This window comes from Corvus hawaiiensis, chromosome 4, assembly GCF_020740725.1.
Source record: "Corvus hawaiiensis isolate bCorHaw1 chromosome 4, bCorHaw1.pri.cur, whole genome shotgun sequence".
Taxonomy (NCBI): domain Eukaryota; kingdom Metazoa; phylum Chordata; class Aves; order Passeriformes; family Corvidae; genus Corvus; species Corvus hawaiiensis.
Genome location: NC_063216.1, coordinates 24,436,719 through 24,462,896, shown reverse-complemented (window position 1 = coordinate 24,462,896; position 26,178 = coordinate 24,436,719). Strand labels below are relative to the sequence as shown.

Here is a 26,178-nt window from a genome sequence, read left to right as displayed (position 1 = left end):
GCTAGGGAAGGTCAGATGGCCTTGAGGTGGATCCTGATGTGTGGGTCTAGCTGGTTTTGGTAAGGAAGAGAAGGAGAAACGTGGGTTTAATCACATTTTCCCCCTCACATTGGCTAGCCTGCAGAGAGCCAGCTCCTCTGATCCTGTGAGCCAACCTTGTATGGCTGATGAAGCCAAAAGGCTGACTCTGCAGACCTGACTCCAGTAATACCCTAATAAATATGTCCAATTCAGCACTTCTCTGCCCACCCTATTCTTTAAGAGAATGGAGATAAAGGGTAAAAAATATACAGGAGTGTTAGAAATGGGCTAGCTATGGAATTAACTGCTCTGATTATTTCCTTTGCAGGTGAGATTGGGATCCTTTGCAACGCCCTCCAGAAGATAAAATGAAGATTTGCTGTAACTTGCTAGTGACTAGAAGCTACCATGTGCAAGTGCCAGTATTTGTCTAGCCTCAATCTTTTATCTTGCAGGGTAGTGCAGGAATGCTTATGCTATATATCTTAATTATTAGAGATTATCAATGAAACAGACATCTGCAGGTGACCCTCAACTCTTCTGGCCTTCAGCCACTAATCCATTTTTTTCTCACTAATGTATAAAAATTACCTTATTTCTGGGAATCTGGGGGAAGCCTGTATATGTTTTGTGCCAAAGGTTAGCAGAAGGAGGAGATCTTCACCATGCAGAGCAATAATCTGCTGCACCTGTGAGGTCTGGGACCAGGAATGGGATGTCAATGATGAACAGAGTAATCCTCTTTGCCTTCTGTCACAGTCACTCTCCCCTCAGTCCCTCCCAGTTGTCCAAGGTTTCCACGGAGTCTGAAACACTTCACTTTTCATCTTATATCCTGAAAGGGAGATCTTTCAGGGTATAGTGGGAGATTTCTCTTAATAGACATACTCAGCTACTCACTGTGGAAGGCTGATGTGTGAAGGCTACATTTTTTTGTGCGTGTCCTTCCCTGAGAGTGCCTTATTCAATACTGCTGCGAGGTGTCTCCTAACTTTCTGCTCTCACAACCTAGAAGGTAGAAACCAGCACCTTTGAAATGGAGAGGAAGTGCTTGTTGCAACGCAGCTGAAGACATCAGAGCCTTCCAACCCCTAACTCACCCACTATCTGTGGCTAGAGGCCCCACCAAAGCTGTGGAAGACCTGGGTCAGCTATGTCCCATCTAACTGCATTCAAATCCAAACATGTTATCTTTCAAGACAGGCCCTAAGTGAGGACACCTTTTTGAATCTCCACTGCCCATTTGAGTTTTAATCTCCCTTTTTTTGGTGAAAGCAGTTTTATTTTTCCTGGAGTATATCTCAGCTGAGTCAGCAAATGGAACCAAAGGTGATTCCAGCTTAACTCAATGGCTGAGCATGGAGAGAGAAGAGTTTTGCCGTTCAGGAAGCTGTTTCTGTGTTTATCCAATAAATTTCACTCAAATCAGCTAAATGCCCTCTCAGACTGGTCTGCATTGTAGAATACCTCCTGGCTGAAGGAGGGAATCAGCACTTGAACATTGGAGCAGAAGGGAGGAAAGCAAAGCTGAACAGTATTTCCAGCCTGAAACAATTTTGCATCATGACACTAACATGACTCGGGTCACATTTCTGTTAGGACAGTCAGAGAGGCATTTGAAAGTCCATGAGTCTCATACCTGCTGTAGTATTGATTTCGTATTTATAGTTTGAAAATCAATACTGCTTTAATGTAAGCATCATCTTTTAGGAAGATAGAAAGTGCATCTGTTTTCATTATATATATGGTAGGTAATAACATTAATCTAAGGATACCAGCTGGAACTCTTTTTAATACACATATACTTATGCAAAATGGTATCATTTTGATGCTTTGAAGTAATCCTTTTTATCTCTATCTTTTTTATTCCTTTTTTTCTCATCACAATGTCCCTCTAGATCTTTCAATCCCACTTGACATGTATTTTCAGTGAGAAAGTAGCCCATCTTTTTCTCTCTTAATATAATAGGACCCATGCGGTAACTGTATGCTACAAAGAGACAATTTCATCCCAAGGGTAAAGTCTTTCAAACTAATCCTCAGACAGCTTTCCAAGCTCCTCTGCTTCTGGTTGTTGCTATGAATGACAGTAGTTACATGGTGATATTGAGAACCCAGGATTCATGATTTTCTTTTATGTGCAAGTGGAATAGTTAGAGAATATTGATGCCACATGTCTCATTCTCTGTCCCTTAATGCAGGTTTAAATGAGCAATAGCTCCAGCCAAAGCAGCATAGCATGGCTGCTCAGCAAGACAGAGATGAGAAAAAGTTAAATGTTCAGCATTTTAAAAGCAGAGGAAATGTATGGAAAGTAGATTTTCTTGCAGAACAAATAGCTTGTACATAAGTACTCCAAATACTGCAAATAAATCACATTTTAAATAGTACTCCTTAATGGGTGACTTCTTATTTCCGTGCTTAAAGAAAGCTACAGCTGTGTAGGAAAATGCTTTTTGCATTATCTGAACAGTGTAATTCCTCCTGTATGGTAATCACACAAGTCAACCAGAACTAGATACCCAGGTAGGAGGGCATGCCCGTCTGAGGTGTTCCCCAACACAAAAAAAGGCTCTCTTGCACTAGCTGATTGTCACTCATCCAGCCAAGATTATGAGACTGATACATGTGGAGATACAGCTAGAAAGCAGAAGTGAGAGCACTGCTAAACTCATGTCAGAAGCAGACGCGCTAGCGCTGCTAGGCCGCAAACCGTGGCAGGCAGTAAGGCCTATAATGAAACAGTCAGCATAAAAGGCATGCTGGGTATGTACCTGTGATAGTGCTAGCTTCTGGTTTTGCAATGTTATTAAGAAACATAGATATGGTTGTTATAGTGTTTGCTGCTTATATAACTGCTTATATAACTGCAAAAAAGGTATAAATGCTCAGCTCTGTATCAATAAAATCGGCTTATTGCATCCAAGCAATCTGCCCCGTCTCTTTCATCGCCGACCGTCTCACAACAGATACAAACAAAAAACCTTCTTAATGTGTATCATTACCTAGAAATGCACAACAAAGCCCAGCTTTCTCTGCATTTGCACACTCCATAAATCTTTGAGTGCTACTCTGACTAAGCTATCCCAAGCTAATCTTTTGAGTAGCCTTCATCTCTTCTATCCCACAATAATTTCTTGGTGTCCCCACCTCCAACTCAGTTTCAGGTGATCGAAGAAGCCCTTTAATAAAGCTCTTTCCTTTACAGTGACCTTGGCCCGGGTCAATCATTGTAATGGAGGGAGGGCTTGTCAACACTAGTGGACTCCTGTGGGTGTCTTAAGATGCCTAGATCTGACACCAGCCTTGGAGAGGGGACATTTTATTCCCCAAAGAATGCAGAAATTGTTGAAAAAGGGGTTAAGCACAGGAGCAGTCCACAGGAGTGGATCCTTTTTGAACGTCCCTCTGCTGCTTCAAACCATGCCAGCAGCTGTCACAGAATTTTGATGTTCAGATGTAACCATCTAAATTAACCTAAATAAACTAAAAATATTAATGCTGCATCCATCTCAAATGAGTGGCACTCTGCTCATACAGGGTGGAGATATCTGCAGTGGTAGCACAGTAAAAAAGGGCAGGTTGGTTGTGGTGATCAGACATGGCCTTCTTCTCCTGTGCCCAGCCTTGCCACCACTGCTGGGGAATGTGGGAGTAGGAAGAGCCTTTTCCCCTTTTAAAGCCCACTTCTCCACCCAATTAATTCAGTTGCAGCTGCCATTCACCACCTCTCAGATGCCCCCTTGCCCTCCTGGCGTCACCTGGGACACAAGCCAGGCCTGGAGGGTGCTGCAGTGGGCAACAGGGCTGTGTTCTGCATGGCAGACTGTAGCCTGTCTCATGAGCCCTGGGCCCAGGCTGGGCATGGCTGGGAGATGCCTCTTCCTAGGCTGGCACTCACCACACCCTGCAAAGCCCACTGTGCCTGAGGTCTGGCGGAGCCAACATTCCTCAGGATGCTGAGACCTGCCTCCTGGGCATGGTGCTGTGAAATTCACCATGGGTTTGTCTGTCAGCAATGTAGATGAGGAAATTGAGACCTTCCCAGTACTCTGTCTTGGCCCAAGGGAACCCATGGTGCTGTCATGATCCTTTTAGAACAAAATTTTGTTTCTCTTCCCTGGCCAGGGAAGAGGCAAGAGCACTATAGCACTTGGGGGTGTGATCGAGCCAGGATAAGCTAAGGGGGACATAAAAAATGGCTCTATCTCCAAAGGGAGGCCAGAGGGGTGGTCTTATCTCTGGACCTGCAGGATGACCTTCACAGGGTGTCTGGCCCACTGTAACTTGGGGTATGAAGATATAGATGCTCATATCCAAAACCAGGTTTGTTGATGTCAAGTAAAAGGGAAGGGAAGATGTGCCTGCCCTGTCAGGAGCAGAGCTGAATTCCGCTGGACCTTGTCCTGCCACCCGTGAAAAAGGTGCGACCCTGTTTTTTTTTAAGAGCCTATTTCGCTGGAGATAAAATCATGAAACAAGTTCCAACTGAGGAATGTAGCCTGGAGGAAGCACTCGTCTCTTGGAGGGGTAGGGTAGAAAAGGTTCAGGTCCTGTGAGCAGGAAAAGCTCAGAAGTAGGCAATGAGTTCTGACTCTGGCTGAGATGTCTCTGCCACTCCCAGAATTGTGTCTGTGCAGGGAAGACAATACTTGGATTGGGCTGTGATTTGGGAGAAGACCCCATTGGTTCACTGGGGCTGTAGACAATACCGAGAGGGCCCCAGTGAGGTGAGAGAGTGAGGAGGCAGGACAGTCTCAGACACTGTGCAGGTCAGTCCAGACTGGGAGATGTAAATGAAGTTCAGGCTAATTGATTGCCTCTCCACAAAGGAATCCCCATCCAGGGCTGAACAGCTTGCAGACACCTTCAAGCAGAGCAGAAGGATAGCACTTTGAAGGCACCAAGGGGAGGAGGGCCATCTTTGAGTCTTGCGCACATCCCATACAGGCGGCTTCCCTTGATGCGTCTGGCACGACCAACATAAACATCCCTACGCCTGACACACAGCAACAGACTTGTCTCCCTGCTTCTGGCAGCTCTGAGCTCACCGCCCACACAGACACCCTGCATCTCCAGTCCCACCAATTCCCTGGGCCATTTCTCCCTCACCCTCAGGCAGTTTCCACTCAACACCTGGCTATTGCAATCCCCTCCCCTATCTCCCAATGAAGATGGATTTGGTGGGGATCTCAGGCCCAAAAGAAGAGGCCAACAAGGAGAAGATGTGTGGCTTACAGTCATTGAACAGCCAAGGCAGCCTGGACTCCAACAGGGAAGATGACAGAGGTTCTCTCATTCTGACCCTCACCCTCTACAACGTGAGGAAGATTGAGCTCTCTAAGGCAGCTGAAGTCTTTGAGGTACAGACCTCAATATTCCCTTCCTTTGCTGAGCCCTCTCTTCTGCCCCTACTGCCTTCATGTCTCCCAGTCTACATCTCTCCCTCTCTCACCCTTCTCCTGCTCCCTGCCTGACTTGCACCTTGTGCTGCCTTCCCCCTTTCTCACTGTCCTGGTTTTGCTCCAGCTGCTCAGAGAGGCGGCCTGGTCTCAGGGCAAAGAGGGAGAGTGCTCTGGGGGAAGGGAGCATCTAGGCACAGTCTCTTAGAAGAATCAACATTTTATGCAAGGGTTGTTTAGAGCAGATACCAATCTGTTGTTTCTTTCTAGCAGTTGTGGTGGCCAGCATTTCAAGCACTCAGACTGTGGAGATGTTAGAAGCCAGTGAATTTTCACTGCATATTTGGCAGGAGATACAAAGACTATAAGAGCTGTGAACCACACAGGCATTATGTAGTCTGGGCACTTGAAGTACCCCCACCAGGTGCTCACTCTCATCTGGGAAAATGAATAACTCTAAAGAAAAGCATTGTACTTGTTATTTATTTTCCCAATTTTTTAATGATTATGGTGCTATTAGACATCAATAGATCTGCTTTCATTCTGGCAGGGTTTTAAGTTACCCGGCCATTCGTTTACTGTTTCTGCACAGATGAAATTCTACAGTCAACAGTATTCATCATTCATCTCATTCTCTCTCTACCCATTTCTACAGTGTTTAATCTTTAGCTCTGTCTGTATTTTAGCTCTTTCTAAACCAGACATTATTGGTCTTCATTGCTTAACATGCACTTCTAATTAATACTTCTTTTAGTCACCTTTTAAAGACACTGTGGAAGTGTATCTAGACTTACCTGGATTTTCAGTCTTTGGAGAAGCTTCATCATATGAACACTTGGCTCTTGCAGATGTTTGAAACTCAAATCTATCACTTTGAAACCCGTCGAACCAAAAAGTCCAAGAACTCTGCTGATGGTCTTGACATTTTTGTTGAATGTGAAGTTCACAGTGCTGATGTTGGTATCCTCATCACCACCTTAAAGAGAGTAGCAAAGGATGTGAAAGCCAGCAGAGAAGACAAAGGTAAGCAATGTATGCATCTATTAGTGCTGTTCTTTCGGAGTAACTTTTTTAGTTTTAGCTTCAGCTTCATGATAGTAATTTAATTTGTCTGGAAAGCCAGTGACTGTGCATTCATTATTTGTCTCTGCATGGCTGCTTTCCATTGCCATTAGTTCAGAAAAAGAAGCACTTCATCATAGCCAGCAGAACTGAGGTGAGAAAAGTGTTCCAGCAAAGAGGGAGATGAGAAAGAGCAGCAGAACAAAAAGCTGAGGAGAAACTAGAAACTCCTCAATGACAGGAAGATTGTGTGCTGAGAGCTGTGCAGAGAACTGGTTGCTTCAAGAAAAATACAGGGGCAGACAGGTATTTTTCCTGTTTGCAGGCAGGAATGGGTGAATACAGCCGTTAGAGACTAATACAATCCTGAGGATGACAGAAGAGAAGGCTGAGGGTCCAGCTCACAGGCTGAGTTCTCTGAATACAGAATTGCCATGGGGTTTCCCTCCCTTGACAAGGCCAGACAGACATTCCCAGAGCACTTTTAACTAATACAGACCCATTTGGGCACCTTTGGGTATTGTTTGAAATTCACTGTCAGGCTAACTACAAGATGCAGTCCACGCCAAGCTGTTCTCAGGAACCGTGGGGATATCAAGAGGGCATCACTATTATCAGGGAAACTGGAGAGCCAAAGAGGGTTTAGGAGCTGGAGAAGCATTTCTTTAGGATTTCCTTGGGACTTGGGAGGTTTCAGATGTGCCAGGATGTGGAACTACAATAAAAACAAGGCACTGTTGAAAGAGGGTGTGTTTACATTCAATTCTGCAAGGAACAGGCAAGATGTGTGTGGGGACATACCCGGGGGCAGCTGTGATCAGGTACAGGTTTTGAGCGGATATGGTAATAGATGGCTGGAAAGGTACCTTGCATGCAGAACCACTGGTACAGCCAGAGACAAAGGCTCAGAAAAAAGTTCTGGGTGCACATAAGACATCTGTCAAACAGGTATTTCTTCTGTTGTATCACAGAATTGGTTGTAAGACATGAAAAAAATGGAGTTTCCCCAATATCTGAGTATTTTTAGGTTTGTACTTTTCTAAACTTGATGTGCCTGGATATAATATAATACAGCAAAAGTTAAATTTAACATTCAGTACAGAGATGTCTGATGTCTTGTCCAGTATGAGATTAAGGGTGACCCCAAATGGACCTGAGTTGTACCGCAGAAAGTTTGATTACAGCATCAGTCTGACCTCCGAAAGCAAAATCAACTTTGTGTTTTTCCAACACTTCCTTTTAAATTAATTTCTCATAAATACTGACATTTAAATTAAAAAGTTCACACTTTATTTTAGTTTTAGTCACTGGAAAAGCTTCCCACTTCATGAGAAGGAAGCTGTTTGGAAGTTTAGCTAAAGAATAATGTTGCTGGAAAAAAAAAAATGAGCCAGAAGGAAAAAACTTGAAGATGCTTTTTCACCTGTTCAGTTTCTAGAAATTTTAGAAATTTCACGTTTTCCTTTTAAAATATTGTTTCACTTTTAAAGGTATGAAAATGTAAGACTGCTTTTTAGACAAGATCAAAATATACTCTTAAATCCAGAATGTTGAAATAAATTTGCTGTCCTGTGTCAAACAGAACAGCACATTTGATCTAAAAGATATTTTTGCCTTTAAAAATTGTTTCTACTAATTAAAACTGAGAGATTATCACAGCAAGTTAATTTCAGATAATTTTTCATCCAATCTGCCAGTTTGGCCAGGAAACAAGTCAACTTGGCATGTATGATGACAATTATGGTAACATGTAGATATGAATATTCTTAGATATTGATAAAAAGAAAGCTTTTAATCTTTATCACAGCTTTTATTTACTCTGTCTTCTAAAATTTATTTGATACTCTTTTGTTTAACTCTCTGCTTTCTCTCCAGTGCCCTGGTTCCCTAGAAAAATCCAAGATCTGGACAAGTGCCACCATCTGATCACGAAGTATGATCCCAGTTTGGACCATGGCCAGCCTGTAAGTTTAACATTACTGTTATTTCATCTTTAAAAGAGAAACTCTCTGTAGGGAGATTGTTGTAAGGGAAACTTCAAGAGTAAAGAAATACTCTAGAACGAAGAGCAAAAACAAAGGGGCAGATAAAAACTCATCTTCAGTGGAATTAAGGACTGCATGAGTCCCTGCAGGAGTGGACCACAAAAAGGGTTTTACTGTAAGAGCTTTATATGTGTATTCTTAGCCATGCCCTAAGCACAAACTCTAAGAGAGGGAAGGGGAAAATGCACTGTGGAGTCCTGCTCTAGTGATAATATTAAGGCAAAGTACTGGGAACAAACAAACAAACACTCATTTCTCATCAAAGTTTCCCAGCTTTAGTACAGATGAGGTGTGAGTTAGACACAGACACAAAAGGGACTCCAAAGGGCCGTTTGCCAATCGACAAGGCAGGTCACAGCAGCATTGTGTCCTGTCAAGCATCACACAGAAGGGATGCATGGAAAGGAAAGAAAAAGGACATACTTTGCACTGAGAAATGCAGTGCAGGTGTAGATACGTGTCAACAGAATCTACAAGAAAGTTTTTGTCATTCCCTTCTCTACATGTCTGAATTCTATTTAGTCCCTTTCATTAACCTTAAACCATATTTTGTTGTGAGCTATGTACAGTCCTGTGTAATATGAAATAGGCCTTTCCAAGTCTATGTCTGTCTTCTGTTTTGAGGATCACTTATTCAACTATAATGCTCTAGGAGAGCTTCATATCTTCAATAATCAGGGCATATTTAATTCTTCCTCATTTCTTTCTGATGCAAACAGTCCAAGTATTTGTAATTTTCCTGAGCTCTTAGGCTGTTTCTCATTAGACAAATTAACATGTATTGGGAATTCTTTGAACTGGACCAAGTTCCCCTCATCTTTGCCAAATAGAAGGTGTGAGCACTGAAGAAGTTGAGAGAAAGCAGCAGTGGTGCAGAGTAACCAAAGTATTGAGTGGGGATAAATTTAAATTGCAGAATGTAGTGCAATTTAGAAATCCCTAACAAGTTGAAAACAAGTTACCTCAGGCACTGAACATCGCTTGTCTGTGGCAGGAGAGAGCACAGCATGGGCTTATCATGCTTCTGAGCAGGGCTCAAAAAATGGAGAGGCTGGGGGAAAGCACAGAAGAAGCTGATGTACAGGTAGCTCAAGGTAGCTCAGGAAAGATTTTGCATAAACATTTCCTACCAAGTAGACAGTTTGGGTTGTTTATCTCCACACCTTCAGTTTGTTCTTTACTTTCTCTTTACTGGCTGAAACCAATCAAACTGATGTCATTGTGACACCAGTTTCTGGGCCACCCTGTCACTGGCTGCAGGTCCCCCAGGGAGGCTCCTGCTGCTCAGAGGGTGGGTGCAGAGCCCTCAGAACAGCAGGGGCAAAGCTGAGAGGTCACAGCATCTATGTAAACCTGGCCCAACAGTTCTTCGTGTTTTTTCGTGTAAATGGACTTGTTACAGCCACTGACAAGCAAGGGTGGCGTCTGAATGAACATATTATCCACAGCACATGACAAAATAAACATGTTCCCAGGATCCAGCCCTTTCCTCAGATTCACGCACACAACACTCATTAACTGCAGGCTTACTGGTATTATTGCTACACTAAAAATTGTGCGAATAAACCTAAGGGACAAATTTGGCTTGTAGTATACCAAGTGGTTCCAGTAAGTTCTGAATATTTTAGAATAATAAATATTTGAACAGTGATGCTGATCAACTCTGTTTTATGAGTTATATTAGCACACAGTTTCAGATTTCAGTTTTAATTCCTATTATGAATGATGTAAAATTAAAAGGAATGTGATTCCATGTCAGTATGCATATTCAATAGCTGGCAAAGCCTGCTTGAAGTTTAAATTCTAGTAAACACAGAAGGAGCAGAAGGAAAATTCTGGTATTCAGTAGGTAAACTTCCCCTTTAAACAGATACCGCTGAGTCTGTTTTTCACAACATAGTAATAAATGCACAGGGGAGATTGGGTGGGGAGCCCGTACTTCCTACAGATCCAGTGCTGGTTCTGTTGATTTCTACTTATGCCCACAGATCTCTCATAATGTAAGGCTTTTTTTTCCCCCAAATTGTTTTCTAACCCAGGGATACGCTGACCTGGAGTATAACAAACGGAGGGCGTTCTTTGCTGACCTGGCCTTTAATTACAGAGTGTAAGTACAAGGCTGCTGAAGAGACAGTTCAGTGCTCCTCATGTACTTTCAGACTTCATGTGCAAGAAATGTCAGAGATGTAATATTTTGTTAATGTATCAGTGGGGCCACTTTTGAGAGAACAAAATTCAGGCACAAAAGCTTTCACTCCATACAAAATTGGCATTTGTGACAACACAGCAAATACATTTTAAGGCAAAAATCTTAAGATTGTGTTCACATATCCCAGCCCAGTGCCGGATTTTGTTTTAGCAGAATTGATTTCAATATGCCTCTTTATTTCAATTTTCTAGTTCCTTTTAGGACTCGGTCCTGAGCTGAGGCTAATCTTTTTCAGGGAAATTTAAGGAACACTATTTACTAACATATATATATTTGACAGTGGAAAGCAATTTATTATTTTTGTTATTTCCTTTTTTAAATGTCTCCATCTACGCACATTAACTACCTAAAAATATACAAAGCTCTCAGTTCTTGTGTAAGAGAATAAAAATGTTTCCACCTTTATGTGCAAGCCTTCACCAGAATTACACTGCTTTCTGATAGGGTAAATCAAAGGTATAGGTAAAACTGATCGTGGATTATCAGCCTCATGGCATCCAAGAACTGGTGGAGTCTCCAAAGTCTTGTGAGACTTCTGAATACAGTTTTCTCTCTGCCATCAAATACCAGAGTCAGTCCAGCTCAGAACAGCCCAAGAGCAGAACTGAACTGACTCAGAGCTACAGAAGAAGCAACAGTGAGGAAGAGGAGAAAAAAACACCCATCAGAGAAGTCAGTGCTAACCATGCAGTGAATGCCTGGGCAGCTCTCTGCTCACGGCTTTATGAAAGTTCTCTGTGACAGTACTGTGCTGATCACATCCTCTGGGGGGACCCTCCAGGCACACACTGTGTTTTGCTTGCTAGATTGCCTTCAGCAGAGGTGATGGCAAGCCTGAAGGTCTCTTATTCCATCTGTAAACCTTCTGAACACAGATCTCTTTCTTACATATCCCTCTGTTTCCTCCCCACATTGTAACAGAGCAGAGAATGCCAACATCAGAGCTGACCAAGACAAAAAAATAGTTCCTTATTTACTATTTTACTGTTTCTATTTTCATTCCAGCAAATATTCATGGTGCAGGCAAAACAAAAATATAGTACTTGGAAACTGAACTTGAAACTTTCTTGAGACACATGTCATATTTTTTCTCTTCATTACAGAGGAGACCCTTTACCTCACATCGAGTACACAGCACAGGAAACAGCAACTTGGTGAGTTTGGTACTTTTGCTCCAATTCCTGTGCCATTCCACAACGGTCCCTGGATAGACTGGCAGTGTGAGACAGCTATAACCTTTTTAAAACTGTATTCATCCACCCCACATTTTACTCTTTGGTTAAATGTCATCTTCTGGACATTTGTTTTGCAGAATGCCATTCTCTGGGCTGGTCTTAACTATTCACATCCTAGAGCAAAAGGCATTTTCCTGACCATCTCCCTTCCTGCTGATCCCCAGAAAACACCTGGAGCCTATAGAATAACTTCTAACTGACCTCTAATTTACCATAGCCATGGTGCTGGCAAAAATACCACCTTTTCAAACCTGTTCCCAGGAGAAAAATGCTCACTCATGGGATGGAAATTCACTCAGAGGATATGGCTAACTCAATATTCACAGAATAGCTTGCTCTCCTACAAGTATTCATTGCTTTTAATGTGAATACATATCATTTTCTCAAACTGAAAGTAGAGGAAATTTTGAAATACCCTTCCAGGGTACATTATTTAAACTGTAAAAGGGCCTTAGATATCATATGAAATGATGGTAAGTTACTTTTACAAGGGTACAGCATTTCTTCACTGGGGCTTTGTTTTTCCTGAAGGTTTGCCACTCAGAAAAAACCAAACCAAACCAAAACAACAACAACAACAAAAAAAAACCAACACCAAAAAAACCCAAAAAAACCCCAACACAACAAAAAAATCAACCAATGAATTAAACAAAATTAAAATTCAAAGTATATTTTTAAACATTATGTGAAGTATGTGGCAGATTTGAAATAGAGCAGATTTGAAATACCCCTGTTTCCACTTTCTCCCACTGACTTTAAAATATATCAGTAAGCAGCAGGAATTACACATTTGCATGTTACTACAAAGCATTAATATGTCCAAATGCCTCAAGTAAGAGCAGAGTCCTGGGATTGTGCAAGGTGCCACATGTGCACATAGGAGAGTCTTTGTTCTCAAAAGTTTACAATATAAATGGAAAGAAGGCCTTAGGTGGGAGAAAGGAGGAATGAAGACCACATTTTCTAACTGCGCAACTGAAAACTTGAGAACTTCAGTAATTTGCCCTAAATCACATGCAAAGTTTATTCCAATGCCAGAATTTAAATCCATAGACTAGCTGTGTCATGCCAGAACCTCAACCACACTGCCATCCCATCTCTTTCAATACTTACTTTATTTAAAATAAAATCTACTGTGCCACAGAAAGCCATGACCACATAAAAACCTTGCATCCAACTCATCCAGGAGGACACATTTTTATTAAGCTCAAATAGGTTTTTATAGCATCTTTCAATAGTCAAAGATTGATGGTCAGTGTCATGCTCATGATTACTACCACCAGCCAACAATCTTGGCATGGGATGGCGTGTGGGAATGTCACATTTAAGAAAATTTAATTTTGTGTTCTTTCCTGTTTTTCTCTTTTGTTGCCAACCTTCGTCATTCCAGCTCTTCTCCACCTAGAATTAGACCCATTGTGGCAACAGAATAGACTTTTAAAGGAGTATCTGCCCATTTCCCTAAACAGCCAACCCCAGCAACCCAGGTTGCCTTGTTAAGTAAAGCTGTTTCCAAAATTAGCCTTCCCAATTGTTATCTCAGCCCCCTGAGGCCGTACCCTGAGGTCAGCTGCATTACAGCACAACTTAATTGAGCACTGTGCAATTGCAGGCAAAATTTGTAGCACAGACTAAATTCCCTTGGTGTCACTCTGAAGAGTTGCTGGATGCCTTCAGTTTGAAGCAACATGGTTATAAAAATGAAAACCAAGCCAGTGAAGAAATAAGACTTTCAGAAAACAGAGGGTACAGATGATCTGAGCTTTTGTTTTCAAAACAACTTCTTGGAAGGCCCTGAATCTAAGCAGTCAGAGATGCCATATGGGTAAAAGCTGTGTAAGAAAAACAGAGAATTCAGGACAAAATTATGGGGATGCACCTGTCACATCTTCATAATGAAGTTGAATAGTGCCACTTTTTTTTTTCCTGAACAATAAGGAAATTATGTAAAATAAGGTTATTGCCTTCAAAGTCTTTCAAGCATCTGGCTCCATCTTTTGTTAGGAATCTCCTTTCTAGAGTGTTCCATAGACTCTGCTTCCAGCAGTTCTTTCATACTTGCTATTCCCTTGACTTTGGAGAATACTCAGATGATTGTCTTAGAGGTACATTTAGCTTTGGATAGTTCATCACTGGTCTCTGGGACCGCCTGCATTTCTGTGGTAGCCAATGTTTGGACACACAGCAGAATGACACTTTGATAAAAGAGACCATATGTGCAGAAGTGTAAACAAGCCTGCTCTCTCTAGACTCCAGTCTGGGCATGAACCATGCGCTGGTTCAAATCCCATGCAACCCCACTGAAGTCAGTGGTATTCTATGAGGAAATAAGCCAGGGCAACACTTGATCTCTAGTCCTCCTCATTTTTTCCTAATTCTTCCATGGAAATGGCCCAGTCTCCTGTGGCTTTTGCAATAGTGACAGCAGCCACTGTTTCCCTCTGTTCTTTTAACTTTTTTTCCTCCTAAGGTTTTCCTCCCCGCTTCATTCTGGTTCATTACTCCCATGCTGCGCAAGACATTCGTAAAAATAAAGAGCTTTTACCAAGGACTGGCTATCACCTCCATAGCAACAATAGCATCACAAAAAAAGAGAGTAATAATAATAATAGTAAAAAAAAAAGAAAAATTACAAAACCAACCAAAGGTCATTTCCCGTACCCAGCATTTCCAAGAATGATCTCAATTTTCATAAAACAATGTTTATAAAGTTGTTAACACCCTAGGGCCACGTCTGAACAAAAATAACCATTTCTATAAGGTTCTTTGCCATCCTATTATTACTTGCTTATTTTGCAACAGCTAAATATATTCCAAACCACAACTCTAAATCCAAGCACCATCAAGTTTGTGAGAAGCTTAAAACCTGTGCCCAAATCAGGTTACATATATTATTTTCAGCTGGTCTCTTTCTGTTTAATGGGATAAATATTTCAAGAAGCTGGCATATCTTTCAAACACATAGCCCGTGCCAGGCATTTCGAACTGCAAAAATACAAACCTCTTCACCTGTCCAGATATTACTCTTCAGTATCAGAAAAGGTGCTTTTTCTGAGGTTTTTGAGAGGCAAATCTAGGCTAGGCTTCAGCATGGAAAAGGAAGGACCAGCATTCCAAGTTCTACCCCAGTATTGAAAGGGAAGAATACCCGATTCATTCCGTTCCTAAACTGAACAACAGAGTATCCCAGATTCAGCTCTCTCCCTGGGATTTCCCTGATGCCTCCAACACCGTAAGGAAGAAGGTGCCTAATCAAGAAACACTTCTGTATGAGTATTAGAGTCCTTAAAGGTGTCCTTAAAGGACACCTTCTGAAGGAAAAGTGAAGCACAAAGCCCTTCTGGTTTGCTACACCCAACCAGCACCAGCTTTCAAGCACCAGGTGTCCTGAGCTCATATTTTCAGACCACGATGTCTGCTGGGGGTTTACATCTCTCTGTGGATCTGTAGATAGGACGGATAAGGACTCATTTATTAAGGGGTCTCATGCTGTACAGTTTTTGATTTTCAGGGGAGAAGTCTACAGGAAGCTGAGGAGCCTTTACCCTACTCACGCCTGTACACAGTACCTGGATGCTTTCCAGCAGCTCGAGAAACACTGTGGCTACCGAGAGGATAACATACCTCAACTTCAGGATGTCTCCAGATTTTTAAAAGGTCAGGTCACTAAAAACCGTGGCTTATTCTAGGGTTTCCTGCACAAATTTGTGCACCACAAACCATTTCCTAGGAAACAGGCTGGTGAGCAGAGCTGATGAGCTGTAGCATTCCCTCAGGCGCAGGGAGCTGTAGCACAGGACATTCACACCAGGCACACTGAGGGACCAGGCTGTAAGTTTGTGCCTGTTCTGTGAGTGGCAGCAGTTGTGTGGCAGTAACCAGCTAATCCCAGGGCTAGCAGCACTACAGTCACAGCAGACACTGCTCAGCATGACTTCCTCACAGCCTTTTTGCTGTTTTATGCTTCTATAGCCATGCTGACAGTAAGACCCAAACACAAGTACAGGTACATACCTCTCAAGTACACTTTGTTCCTGGTGCATGAGGCAGGATGGGAATGTGTGCTGGAGAAAAATATTTCCAGGAGATTCTTCTAGTCAATCAGCAGCTGCTTTGAAACAACTCTGCTTCTCCGTAGCACCATTTGCCACACTAAACTTGTTGGTGCCTACCATGTGGCTGACAGGAGAGCACAAAGGCTGTGGTGTTAGTCCATAAAGGCATGAAGATGCAGCCTTGGAAAAAGAACACACAAGTTTGCTAGGCTGACCTGTTAGCTGGGGGCTGACTAGCAAAGAGCAGGAGAGCAAGGGAGCCTGCATTATCTTTATGAGGCCACAGGCTGCACCCAAGGCCAGGTGCTTTTGTGTAAACCACCTGATTATCAAGAATTAGTAAAGAAAGGTGAACTTTAAAGCTGCCTTCTTCCTCCTCAGTGAAAAGATGTGCCAGAGAGAAGACAGCTTATCACTATGATGAAATAAACAATAAAAAATATGGCTTAACTTTAAATAAATTATATTTAAATACAATACTCAGAAAAGCAAGAGACCTGCTCTGTATAAGAGTAGGGGATACAAGTTAGCTTGAATAAGCTTTCTGCTACTGAAGAGTTTTTAAGACATTAGCATTTCTAATGAAGACTAAGCTGTTTGATGACAAGGCTTTTATTGCATGTTTAGTGTAAGGGAAGGGAGGGTTGCTATGTGAAAAGCATCTTCCACGAACACCATTGCACCCAGCTGTGGGAATTTTTCTGTGTAGGCATTATGTACTTTCTCATGTATTCTCCCTTCTATTCAACTACCCACCTTACTTCCCTGTTACAATAATTGGGCTGATAAATATTTTTCTCTTGAAGTATTGATCTCATTTAATTTACACAGTAACTGACAGGAGGGAGCTCCAGGAATTGTGATTCTGACTTGATTACCACAGATATTCATACCCTTGAAGTGTATCAGGTGATATCAAAGTGGGAGAATTTAGAATACTGTGAGACTGTCCTGTCATAAACCTATTTGTATTGTTCATGTTGGTTGACAGGATTTGATTGCATGGAGTCTGCTCACTTCTTGTACAGGCTCTGGTTCTAAATTTTCTCTGTGTCATAACCAAAAAAACCCAAAAAACCCAAACAGCAATGCTGAAAAATCTGCCAATAATATTTGGAAAGGTGTTCTCAGTGAGTTTCAACTCATTTACTATAAACACAAGGTGTCTACTGTAAGCTAATTGTGTGAACTAACTGGGAGTGAGAATCAAGCATTTCAGAGGCATTTTATTCCATTCTGGAATGGATGGCTAAGGATAATGGAAAGAATGGTTCTTGGAACCACTGGTCCTACCCTCATTAAACTGTAGATTAAAACTGGATTACTTTAGCCTACGGGTTATGCACGAATGAAACAAAATATTTTCAGAAGAGCTGTGTTAACAGCTGGACAATTAGGAGACAAAAGAGAGGAAACTATTTTTGTCCCATTATAGGAGGCTTTGAATGGATGTCCTACCTTGCTTTCCTCTAACTATGTCATTTCACTAGGCAGAATACTTTCTAGAATAGCATGAAGATTGACATCATTGGACAGCTAACACAGTGTTAGGGTGCTCGAGGCACAGACTCTGGCATGCCCCAGGTCAGAGACAGTCCAGCTGTGCTACTTCTGTGTGTCGCTGAAGCAACTTCGGCATCAGGAAAAGAGCTGCTGGCTGGGCTGGCTAGCTAGCTGGCTTCTGTGCAGAGGGAACACAGCAGGAGCCGATGGCATCGGCTCATGTTAGCTCAGAGACAAAGGAAGAGAGAGGCTGTTCGGGTCTGGCTTCCAACAGGTTTAATTCGATGGCATGGGATGGCTCTGCCCGAGCTCGTCCTCAGTTTTATAGGGAATTTGAAAACCCCAGTGAAAGGGGAAAACAACCAATGAGTTACAAGCCAGGGGGAGGATACAATTTAACAAGAACCACTGGGGGAAACTGAGAAGCAGGAGTGACAACAGAGAACCAGTGAACAACCGAGTAACCGAGGATTTTCCCGAACCGGGGGAGGTGGCTTGGACCCAGGCACGGCCCAGGGGATGCGGCTTAGGCTTCTGAGTTGCCCCTCGACCTCTGAGTCTGCCTCTTGGGGAACTCCATCCAGGGGATGGGCTGGGATTGATTGGCATCTCGCTGCCCCAGCCCCGCAGGGGGCTGGGTCACACCAACACACGGCCGAGACTTAGTCTGAGTCAGAAGCAACTGCAAGGTCTAAAATCTGACCAAAAGTTAAAGCATGTTGTTAAGGGCATTGTCCAAACTCCTCTTAAATGCTGTCAGGCTTGGGGCATTGACTACTTTGCTAGGGAGCCTATTCCAGTGTTCGACCACCCTCTCAGTAAAGAAAAGCTTCTGAATGTCCATTCTGAACCTCCCCTTGGACAGCTTTGAAAACAATAAACTATAGGAGGAAGAGAGAGAGAGGGGGATAACCTGGAAAGAAAGTGCTCGTGTTAAAACCAGCCCATACAGCCAGATAAACTTCCATCTTCTCTTTAACTTAGCAATATCTGTAACCTTAAGAAATCAATTCCTTTTGATTCAGCATGAGAGCTGTCTGTTATTACCTATTAGTGAGGCTGGTTTGAAAAGAAATGAACTGTACTTCACAAATATTTCATAATTACTTAAAGGGAATTAAGTGGTTAACAGTGTGATTATTTACACATGGCAAGTGTTTTTCCAAAGGGTTAACTAGATGAACCTAGGCACATCTTTCTTTCTAGGAAAGATGTTTGGATGTAGGCAGTCATTGTGCTCCACAGCTGGAAGAAATTACAGCCAGTGAACTCAAGCAAGCTCACACTACAATGCACAGGCCGCCTGTATACACCAGTTTTTAGGCCAAGAATTAAGCCTTGCAGATCACTTTAGGTCAACTGCTCCAGACCTTCTCTTCAATGCATTTTGATTTCCCAGATCTTCGGGCAGCAGGTCCAACCAGCCACACCCCCAATTCTCTACTGATTGCTGGTTTTATTGTGCAGTCATGAACTAGAAGTTCAGATTTTGCAGATATTACCTTCAGCAGATAACTTTTTCCTGGGGCTTTTCAAGGCAGCTGGCCAAGTCTCTTCCATCAGCAGACTGTCTGATTCACTGGCCTATATTTAAAAGGACATCTCAGGGAGCACAAGCCGTAATTTTCATTTTCTCTCCTTCTCCTCCAACATGGATGCTAAAGCTGTATAAATTTCCCTAGACTCTTTCATAGTCCTTCCAAAATTGAGTTACTAAGGTCTTGGTTTTCATACAATATATTTTTCAGCCAGTGCAATTTTCACTTCACTCAGAATTCAGCCCAAAGATTACCAGATTCTGAAATTTTCACATTCCTCTGGATTGGACTAGCATATAGACAAAGATAGATACATAATCTCCATAGGGTTTTCTTTATATTGCTCACTTCTGAGGTAGTTCTGTACTGATTACCTTTGAATTGAGTGGAGCAGTAGAAGATAACTTTGACAAATGCCCACCGCCTAGTCCATCTCAATGTCAGGTAGAAGCACTCCTTGCTGTCCTCTCATTCCTATATTTCTTCATATGTTTTGTCACTTCTTTGGTTTTTTCCCTTTTTTTTTTTCTCTGTGTGCTTTTTTTGCTTTGTTTTGTTGTTTCTTTTTTTTTTAATGGGAAAAGTACTAATAGCCTGACAGAGTAAGACAAGAAATTCTGGAAGAAACATGAAAAAACAAACGAAAACAAATCTTGAAAATGGCTTGGTTTCTGGGTGGGATTTTTTTTCTTTGTTTACACACACACACACAAAAAAAAAAGGTTACAGGATTCCTGACACATTAGAATATGGATAAAGAATTGAGAATAAAGCCATTTCTAATTTTTTTAAAATGTAGTTTTATGCTTTAAAGAAGATGACATGTCATTTATGGGAGCTGAGAATGCAGCACAGATTTTGAATATAGGACTTCAGAAAGATTATTGTTGGCTCACTTTGAAAGCAGTGATTTTCAATTTTCTTAGCTTTGCAGACCACCAACATGTTTCCCATGGAGATGTAGATTGTGTGTTCTATTGACCACCAGACTGGTTATTTTTTCTAGTTGTCTCTCACAGTCCTTTCATGGTAATGCAGGGTGCTCCGGGGTAACACTGGATGTACAAGCTGAAATCACAGTGCAGAAATGTTGCATTCCTCTGTCCTGTTCTGTAGACACGTGCAAAGCAAAACACCTATGATCACATCACTGGAAGGCTGTGTAGTGACTTCTAGACAAACATAATGGCAAAAAAAGAAAAAAAAAGAAAAAAAAAATCCAGATGCAGATTCTGTTCCCTGCTTGACTGTAGGGACCATGTGTGATCTCAGACACACCACTGTCATGTGGAACATAGGTAAATGTGTGTAAATGTGCAAAAAATGTGAACTGGGGTGGGCAGTACTGCCACACCTCATCTCATTGCTGTGTGAATACACACAGGCTGGATGGGTAGGTGTTTCCATGCTGCAGGAGCTGGCCCCATAACAGTACAAGGGCACATTAATGATAAGCCAGGGTGTGCCTGCTATGCTTGGTGGAGGGAACTATTGCAACAGAGCAGGAAGGATCCCTGAATCTATAGCTAAAGTAAATGTGCTGTGTAGTTAACCCTAGAAACAGCTAAATTTGGTGTCCCTTTGCAGAGAGAACAGGTTTCCAGCTGACACCAGCTGCAGGACTGCTGTCTGCTCGTGACTTCCTTGCCAGCCTGGCATTTCGTGTCTTCCAGTGCACACAGTATATTAGGCATTTCTCTTCTCCCATGTATTCCCCAGAACCGTAAGTTTGATGCCGTGGCATAATTCCATCCTTCTGTATGTGTTTGGGATCATTCTCTTGGGACTGGCTCTGGAGTTCTATCCAGTAGTCCACAGAATGAAACAATTTGAGAAACTGGTAGCCAGAGAGTTAGAAGGGGAAGTCATGCATGAGAGGGTGTGGTTCTCTGTCTCTCTTGCAAAGTTGTCTGGGGAAGGAAAAGACTGAAGAATATGTGGTTTAATCTTTTCATCCTGCCTTCAGTTACCATCTGTTGGGGTTTGATTTCCTGCTGTGAAACTCTCCCAGTAAGTGCTGGCCAGACAACGGGAATTACATTTCATGAAAAATTACAAGTTCACACAGATGCTTTTGTTGTATGCTGGGACAAAACAGGGACCTTTCAAAGATGTTGTGACATAGAAGGTTAGTGCCCATGCCATCCCAAGCAGACAATAGACAAGGTGGCAGGGGGCAGCTGGCTGCCTGTGGCAGGAGGGAATGCTCTGATCCTTGCAGAATCAGGCCAGGTATGGAGGCAGCCACTAACATCAGCTCCCTTTGGGGTCTGTTGGCTAAAGTCCTTCACGGGGAATTCATGAAGGGCAGAAAAAGGAAGCCTTTAATAAACAAGAAGGTCACTTATTTTCCAGAGACTGCTGCCATGAGTTGTTGGGTCATGTTCCCATGCTGGCTGACAAGGAGTTTGCCCAGTTCTCACAGGTAAGAACATTTTCTGCTGGCTTTTTAACCAACTGCTCTGGATAGCAGGCCAGAGGTGCCTTAAATACATGCAGCTCACCACGAAATGCAATTTTAAGACTGGATTCTGCCTGAGTCATGGCCTCCAGGCGTGGTGGGCTAGCAGTGCCCTGGGAGACATTTACTCCAAGGGAGTGGTAACACTGCTCCCTACAGACATGGTGTGGAAGGAAGGGCAGAGCAGGCAGAGCTTGTGAGATTTCTCTGTGGGAGGGCTGTGTCAGTCTGGAGAAGGCTGTCTCTGTAGGGCTGAAGTCTGAGCTCTACTGACTGAGCTGCTCCCCTGGCTTCCTGTCCTACACCACATGAACCTACACAGCAACAGCTGCCAAGCCTCCAAGCTGGTTCTGTCTCTGGATGTACATTCTTGTCTCACATGAGACTTTAATTGTGTCCATCACTATGTCATTCATCAGAATTGTTTTTCCCTTTACAGCTCACCAGATTCTCACAGCATTGCTCACACTGGTGAGGAGGCTCCAAAAAGCAAACAGAGCTTCTTTGTACAATAAGGGGCTATTTAGTATGAGCAGTCAGTGTCAGACCCGAGTGAACTCAATAACTTCTCATAATTAAAGACTTCAGAACTATGAGTGTTCCTCAAAACCACGGCAGAGGGAAGAAGATATCTCATTGTCCAGGCTTATCAATCAGTGGCCAGTGTGGAAACTGGCAATAAGATCAGAGGGGTAACATGATGTAGGTCCCAACATGATCTCTGAAGATCTCTGAAGAAATATCTGTAAAAGAAAAGCAGTTCACCTCATATGATGTGATTTCCGGTCATATCAACTTGAATACATGCCAGTTGCCATTTTGATCATAAATATTGGTTATTATCAGAATCAGAAGAGTAGTACTTTAAGTATCCTAGTCGTCTTTAATTTCTTCTGGAAGAAACCTCTTCAGTTCAATACTGCAACTTAAGACACATTAGAAATAAGAGATTATAGCAATTTCAAAGCTTTCAGTTTTCTTCTTTTCCTATCAATAACTCAGACTATACAACATGGGATAACATTCATTGAATTTTCACATTTCACTTTTTTTTTTCCCCTCAAAGTATTTTCATAGTTGAAATTCACCCCATGAAAGCTCTTTTTTGTTCCATTCAATATGAGACGATGAATGGTGAGAATGCCCTAATTTTATTTGTTTGTTGCATGATATGGCTCCTGGGATAGCAAAAAAGAGACATCTACAGATTCCTATTGTGAAAATAACATTTAACAGGGAGCACAGATGAAAGTAAACAGAATCATCGCTCCACAGATCTGACCCACTCATAAGGGCTGTCAGAAAGAGTGAGGGATAGAAAGGTAATGGCAAAGATAAAACCCTTCTCATGCCTCCCTGTAAATTTTTGCCCGCGGTAGATAGTCCAGCATTAAGACAAGAGGTGGTTAATTTTACACAAAGAACACTGAGGATTAAACACTCATCTAATGCGACTCCCAGTGGTATGTAGCTGGGGGCCAGGGAGAGGTAGGCATCCTGGAAGCCATGGAAGGTCATTTTGGGTGACAAAAACAATGAATAGTTCATGCTATTCATGCTAGAAATTATGTGGCCCTCCCTTCCCCTCTTTCTCTCCCTTGGGCTGAATAATCACACTAGTGTAACACTGTCTGCTCACTTACTTGCTTTAGGATATTGGACTGGCTTCTCTTGGATCATCTGAAGAGGAGATTGAGAAACTGGCCACAGTAAGTACAGATGGCAGTTTAATATTGGAGGCAAACCCCAAATGATTCACTGGATATCCCTTACTGTGCAGGGAAGGCTCTTTTTGTGTCTCAGATTAACTACAAAAATGGGAGCATCAGCAGGATTGTCTCTTCTCCTCCACAGGTTAGTAAAATGCTGGAGTAGGGACTGGTGTCCCTCTGGGGGAGCCCAGAATCATGTGATTCCATCTGAGGAAATGCTTACTCTTCTTGATTTTATAAGAAATAAAATTTCTTCTTACAAGTTTTCACAATTTCAGCCATATGATGGTCCCAACTCACTTTCCAGATTCATCTAAAAGACTAAATACCCAGTGTGATACCTATATCTTCTCCTACACAAGGTGCAGAAAACCATCAGAATTTGGTTCACCCCCTATTCATTAACCTCACCAAACAGGTGAGCACTTAAAAACAGTTTGAGAGCAGGTACTGCCATTCAGTTCTGAGTCACTAGGCTGTCTACAACTGTCAAAACGATTTGTACAGCCCCTTACTGCCATCTAAACTTATTATGAAAGTCATCTGGAGGCCAGGTGACTTTTTTTTTTTCTGATAATTGAAGCCATTTACCAGTCCTGATGATTTTTTCAGGGGAGGAGAAGAGTCTTACCCTTACCCAGCTGTGTGAAACTCATTTAGTACAGGTAGTGAATGACAGGAGAATGTCACTCCTGAAATTCCTTACCCAGTCCACAGTCCCACTCAGGAAGGAGATTGTGGCTCACCTAAAATCCATCTGCAGATATCCATCCTTGGGTTAGGATTAAGTAACACTACCATTATTTTTGAAGTTTGGAGGGCAAAAGGTATGAGTGCTGAATTCTTTGTAACATCATACAGATCCTGGGCTAGTGATGGGAGGAGACTATGACAGTGGCAGTCCACATTTCCTCTTCCACTGTCTGGGTCTAGAGAGGTTAGAGTGAGATTAAGATCCATGCCTTTGCTAGGGTGAAAAAATTCTAAGTCCTAGAGAGCCATTTTGCATCATTCCCCAGGTCTTGGTGAAATTGGGTTAAGGCCCATGGCTTATAAAGCATTCCTCTGCAAGCACCTCTTCCTGATTCTGAACTGAGTAGGACTAGAAAAGAGATAGGGTTAAGATTAGAAGAATAATGGGTCTCGTGTCTGAAACTTTCATAGTGTCATCCAGGGTTTGGCCATGTAGAATAAGGGCACCTTTTTGAAAGGGCTACCTGTGGTTCAGGGTCTGTGAGAATAAAATTTATAAGTGCCATCAAGTATTCTGAACAGTAAACCTATTCTGGATTAACATCTCAGTATTAAAATGTTTAAAATTTATATACCTAATCAAGACTTACTGTTTGAGTTCCTTTTCTAGAAAGTGAAGATAGAGAGGAACTTGAAGTGTATATATTATCCTGACATGAAAGTCTAACATGAATTCCATCATTATCTCTGGAAGTTCCTGTCATTCCCTGTTCTTTATAAAGAGAATGTTAGCAATTAGTTTAGAAGTTTCTTTAAAGAATCTCAAAATTGTTTGTTGCTATGGTCTACAACATTTGTAAGACAAATTTTGAAATGCCATTATTTCATTCAGGCCCGTGACTTCTCTAAGCAGGTGGATCCATGCACCAGAGATGGGAAACTGCCAGTGTCCTTGTCATCCAGAGTGCCACTAATACATTTTTTGTACTCTGTTAAAACAGTGAGAGCTTGAAGGAACCTCACTAACCAAAAGCCAAATACAGGATATCTTAAGAAGCACTAAAAAAATTCCTCCTCCTCCCATGTCTCATTCTGCGGCCAAAAAAGCCTCCTGCACAATGAGGAGATACTCAAAAGACTTTTCACTGTGAAATAATAAGGATCAAGATCATTTACAGAATATAAATGCTGAATTATTTGCTGAACTCTAGAGAAAGCAACTCAGGATCCTGCAAAAAGAAAGATCCTGGCCTGTTGTTTCTTCAGTGATAAATTTGAAGGCTAAAACCAAGTCATCAGAATGAAAAGGTGTATGAGAGAGGGTGGGAGAAAGAAAGAGAATGTATGAAAGAGGCAGAATAGACAGAATAATACAGAGCTTCACACTGTTTTACAAATTGTCTGCAGTTCTTTAAGCAGGGTCCTGAAACACCATACTTGTGAAGCCAAGCTCTCCTGCTGTGTCTGAGGCAGCAAAGTGCTCTCTGTCTCTAAAGGAACCTTGAAGAGTTGTGGCATGAAACCATACTCTGGAAATGCTTCATTTACCATGTTTTCCCTTTGCACAATGCCTATCCAGCTTCTCAGGGCATCAGGCTGCGTCCAGAACTGGTTCTCCAATGTCCATTTCCTTGGAGTTTTTGATAAGGGAAGGACTAAAAGTTTGGCAGAGCCAAGAGTTGCTTTCATCCCACTACTGTCCAGCAGGCAAAGGACTTATGGTGTTAAGTATGCTTTATCACAAGAAAAGCCCAGAGAAATGTATCATTATTTTCTTCTGGAGCATGACTAAGCTATAATTGGCACAATATGGAAAAAGGCATTCTTCAATTCTTCTGAATGAGATCACATGGACAAAGAAGGAGGGAAACTCTCCTTTCAAGTACCTTTCCAAAGGTCTTAAACCCTCTGTCAGGATCTACCTGTCCTTCTGGGGACTGTGGGTGGAAATCTGTCAGCTTCCACTGGCTATGAAGAGGCTCAGGGCTAAGAGGTTGCAGGGTAATTTGTAACATCTTCCAAAGAAAGAAAAGGATATGACTTTATCTACCCATGTATTGTCATTCAAAATTTTTAACTTTCTTTTTTTGAGTGGGACAGCAAGTTTTTAAAAAATACATGTTATATTTAGTGTGTGTTATATGTTGAGGGGGAAAAAAAAATTTTCTTAAAATATGCAACTATAAAATTTGAAGACACAAAGATATTAAGGAATGAAGATAAAAGAAAATTAAAGGAAAGA

General features: G+C 42.1%; 2 protein-coding genes across 2 annotated transcripts in view; both read left to right on the top strand.

The window, feature by feature from the left end:
- The window catches only part of PAH (phenylalanine hydroxylase), a 35,701-nt gene extending 32,754 nt beyond the window's left edge, over positions 1-2,947 (top strand). The window contains exon 13 of the mRNA XM_048302403.1: positions 350-2,947. Within this exon, the coding sequence (XP_048158360.1) occupies positions 350-393 (44 nt within the window). The 3' untranslated portion in view covers positions 394-2,947. The remainder of the gene's footprint in view (positions 1-349) is intronic.
- A 2,116-nt stretch (positions 2,948-5,063) lies between these two features.
- LOC125325436 (tyrosine 3-monooxygenase-like) overlaps positions 5,064-26,178 on the top strand; it is a 34,951-nt gene continuing 13,836 nt past the window's right edge. Inside the window, exons 1-9 of the mRNA XM_048302468.1 lie at positions 5,064-5,384; positions 6,272-6,446; positions 8,361-8,449; positions 10,570-10,637; positions 11,843-11,893; positions 15,486-15,631; positions 20,658-20,793; positions 21,426-21,495; positions 23,184-23,240. Of these exons, the coding sequence (XP_048158425.1) occupies positions 5,190-5,384; positions 6,272-6,446; positions 8,361-8,449; positions 10,570-10,637; positions 11,843-11,893; positions 15,486-15,631; positions 20,658-20,793; positions 21,426-21,495; positions 23,184-23,240 (987 nt within the window). The 5' untranslated portion in view covers positions 5,064-5,189. The remainder of the gene's footprint in view (positions 5,385-6,271; positions 6,447-8,360; positions 8,450-10,569; positions 10,638-11,842; positions 11,894-15,485; positions 15,632-20,657; positions 20,794-21,425; positions 21,496-23,183; positions 23,241-26,178) is intronic.